General features: G+C 39.0%; 1 protein-coding gene across 4 annotated transcripts in view; it reads left to right on the top strand.

Moving 5' to 3' along the window:
• Positions 1–2,646, top strand: part of GPATCH8 (G patch domain containing 8) — a 142,139-nt gene that overhangs the window by 43,215 nt on the left and 96,278 nt on the right. For 3 of the 4 annotated variants that reach the window (XM_011940102.1, XM_011940101.1, XM_011940099.1), the window contains exon 2: positions 1,832–1,906. The exons of the other annotated variant lie outside the window; for it this stretch is intronic. Coding sequence is in view for 1 of the 3 variants with exons in the window: in XM_011940099.1 (XP_011795489.1) it covers positions 1,832–1,906 (75 nt within the window). In the remaining 2 variants the exon portion in view is untranslated. The remainder of the gene's footprint in view (positions 1–1,831; positions 1,907–2,646) is intronic. 4 annotated transcript variants of the gene reach the window in all.

The raw sequence follows: 2,646 nt of genomic DNA, 5'->3' as shown, positions 1-2,646 counted from the left end.
TGGCGTGAACCCGGGAGGCGGAGCTTGCAGTGAGCTGAGATCTGGCCACTGCACTCCAGCCTGGGCGACAGAGCGAGACTCCGTCTCAAAAAAAATGCCTTACACTTTAAGACTAGAAGGGAACCAGAAAATTGATATTTTGATTTAAAACCAAATAATGAGCTATTCCTTCCTGATGAAGCAAGGAGACTTGTGAAAACTATGATTAGAGGGAACTTCTTAGTTGTCTGCAGTTATCGTTTGTTGAAACTGTTTTTACTTATTTTAGTTGCAGTGACAACTTGCTTGATTATGATCAAATACATCATTATACAGGCATGTTTATCTCCTTTGCAGATCATCTTAAGGAATAGTTGTTTTGGAAACTGTCAAGAACTTATTTTTAATTTCTTGAAAAGCTGGGAGGTATCAATTGATTTAAAGTTTAACATCTTAGCAGATTTGGTTTAAAATGATGTTACCAGATTGAGCAGTATTTATTAAAATATAGATTTTATTTTCATTACTATGACTTGTTTTCTTCATTATTAAAGGTTTAATGCAATATTGCTTATAAAAAAGTAAAACAGGCTGGGTGCAGTGGCTCACTCCTGTAATCCCAGCACCCTGGGAGGCTGAGGTGGGCAGATCGCCTGAGCTCAGGAGTTTGAGACTACCCTGGGCAACATGGTGAAACCCCATCTCTACTAAAATAGAAAATATTAGCCAGGCATAGTGGCGTGCACCTGTAGTGCCAGCTACTTGGGAGGCTGAGGCACAAGAATCACTTGAGCCCTGGAGGTTGCGGTGAGCTGAGATTGTGACACTGCATTCCAGCTTGGGCTACAGAGTGAGACTCTGTCTCAAAAAAAAAAAAAAAAGGTAAAACAGCATGGCTCTTTGTAAGACTCTCTAGTCTTCCTAATGTAGTCAGTCTAAAAGAGTTGGTGTCCCAAATGGTTGGTAGTGTTTTAGTTTACAATTTCAACATTTGTTAGGAGAATAAAAGTTCAGATTACTAGGCCTAGATTCCTAATAAGTTGTGTTTTGTTTTGTTTGAAATAGGGTCTCGTTCTGTCACCCAGACTTGGAGTGCAGTGGCTTGATCACAGCTCACTGCAGCCTTGACCTCCTGGGCTTAAGTGATCCTCCCACCTCAGCCCCCTGAGTAGCTGAGACTACAGGTTCACACCACAATGTGTGGCTAATTAAAAAAAATTTTTTTAGAAACAGGGTCTCATTGTATTGCCCAGGCTGGTCTTGAACTCTTGTCCTCAAGTGATCTTCCCACCTCAGCCTTCCAAAGTACTGGGATTACAGATGTGAGCCACTGTGCCCAGCCCTAATACATTTTTATAAAGCTTTTTCTTTCTTTCTTTCTTTTTTGAGATGGAGTCTTGCTCTATTGCCCAGGCTGGAGTGTGGTGGCCCAATCTCAGCTCACTGCAATCTCCACCTCCCAGGTTCAAGTGGTTCTCCTGCCTCAGCCTCCCAAGTAGCTGGGACTACAGGCGCATGCCACCACAGCCAGCTAATTTTTTGTAATTTTAGTGGAAATGGGGTTTCACTGTTTCGGCCAGGCTGGTCTTGAACTCCTGACCTCAGGTGATCCACCTGCCTGAGCCTCCTGAAGTGCTGGGATTACAGGCATGAGCCACCACGCCTGGCCCATTTTTGTAAATTTTTAAAAAGTTGGAATTTGTGGTGTGGTTTTGATTGTCTACTGAAAAAGAATGATTGCAGTGTTCTTTTAGGTTAAAAAGAAAAAGAAAAGTTAAAAATAACCCTTAGTTTGGTTAAACTGTTAATTTGACACTGCTTTTGAAAAATAATTGTAATCATCTTTTTTCAGGGTAATCACTTTGATCAATATGAGGAAGGACACTTGGAAATTGAACAAGCATCACTTGACAAGCCTATAGAATCGGTAAGATAATCAGTGCTTAATTTCGGGTCTTAGCCAGTTAGTTAGGTAGTGTTCGTGTGACACTTGATGTGAGTGAAGTTAAACTTATTAATGACCAATAGTACAGTTTAGAGTTGTTTTCTTGCATGCCATACAGTAATCAGTTAGAATTTGGGATGTAATCTAATATTTAATATGTTGGGAAATCAGTCCAAAAAAATCTAGAAACACATTAGAATTTTGATGGCAAAATATCTTTCTGGCCCATACTGATACTTTGTTGAAGGCAGCAAGTTAAAGTTTAGCATTTTGTAAATTGAATAAAGGAGTAAAATGTATTTTGATCCTTTATAGCTTCACTTCTCCTGGGCAATATAATTATGTATGAAATGTTCCTACATAAGTAGAGTATGTATGGACATTTTTAAAAAATATTATATTAGAAACATTCAAGGAGTAATATGTTTTATTTACCAGACTCTTGTGAAACATGGCAAGTTTGGTCTGTGTAGCTTAAGAATTGTCTGGTTTTTGTCAAAAGCTGATTGTTTCTATCTTTTCACACTACTTAGTTTTGGACACTGATGATACCAAGCAACAGAACAAGGAGATTTATTTACCTGGCTCTTAGTTTTAAAAAAAACTTCTTAATTTTTGAACATTATTTTCATTTTGAAAAACCCATTTTTTTTTTTTTTTGAGACGGAGTCTCGCTCTGTCGCCCAGGCTGGAGTGCAGTGGCCAGATCTCAGCTCACTGCA

This window comes from Colobus angolensis, unplaced genomic scaffold, assembly GCF_000951035.1.
Source record: "Colobus angolensis palliatus isolate OR3802 unplaced genomic scaffold, Cang.pa_1.0 Scaffold187, whole genome shotgun sequence".
Classification (NCBI taxonomy): Eukaryota; Metazoa; Chordata; class Mammalia; order Primates; family Cercopithecidae; genus Colobus; species Colobus angolensis.
Note: the sequence above shows the minus strand (reverse complement) of the source record. Positions and strands in the feature narration are given on the sequence as shown.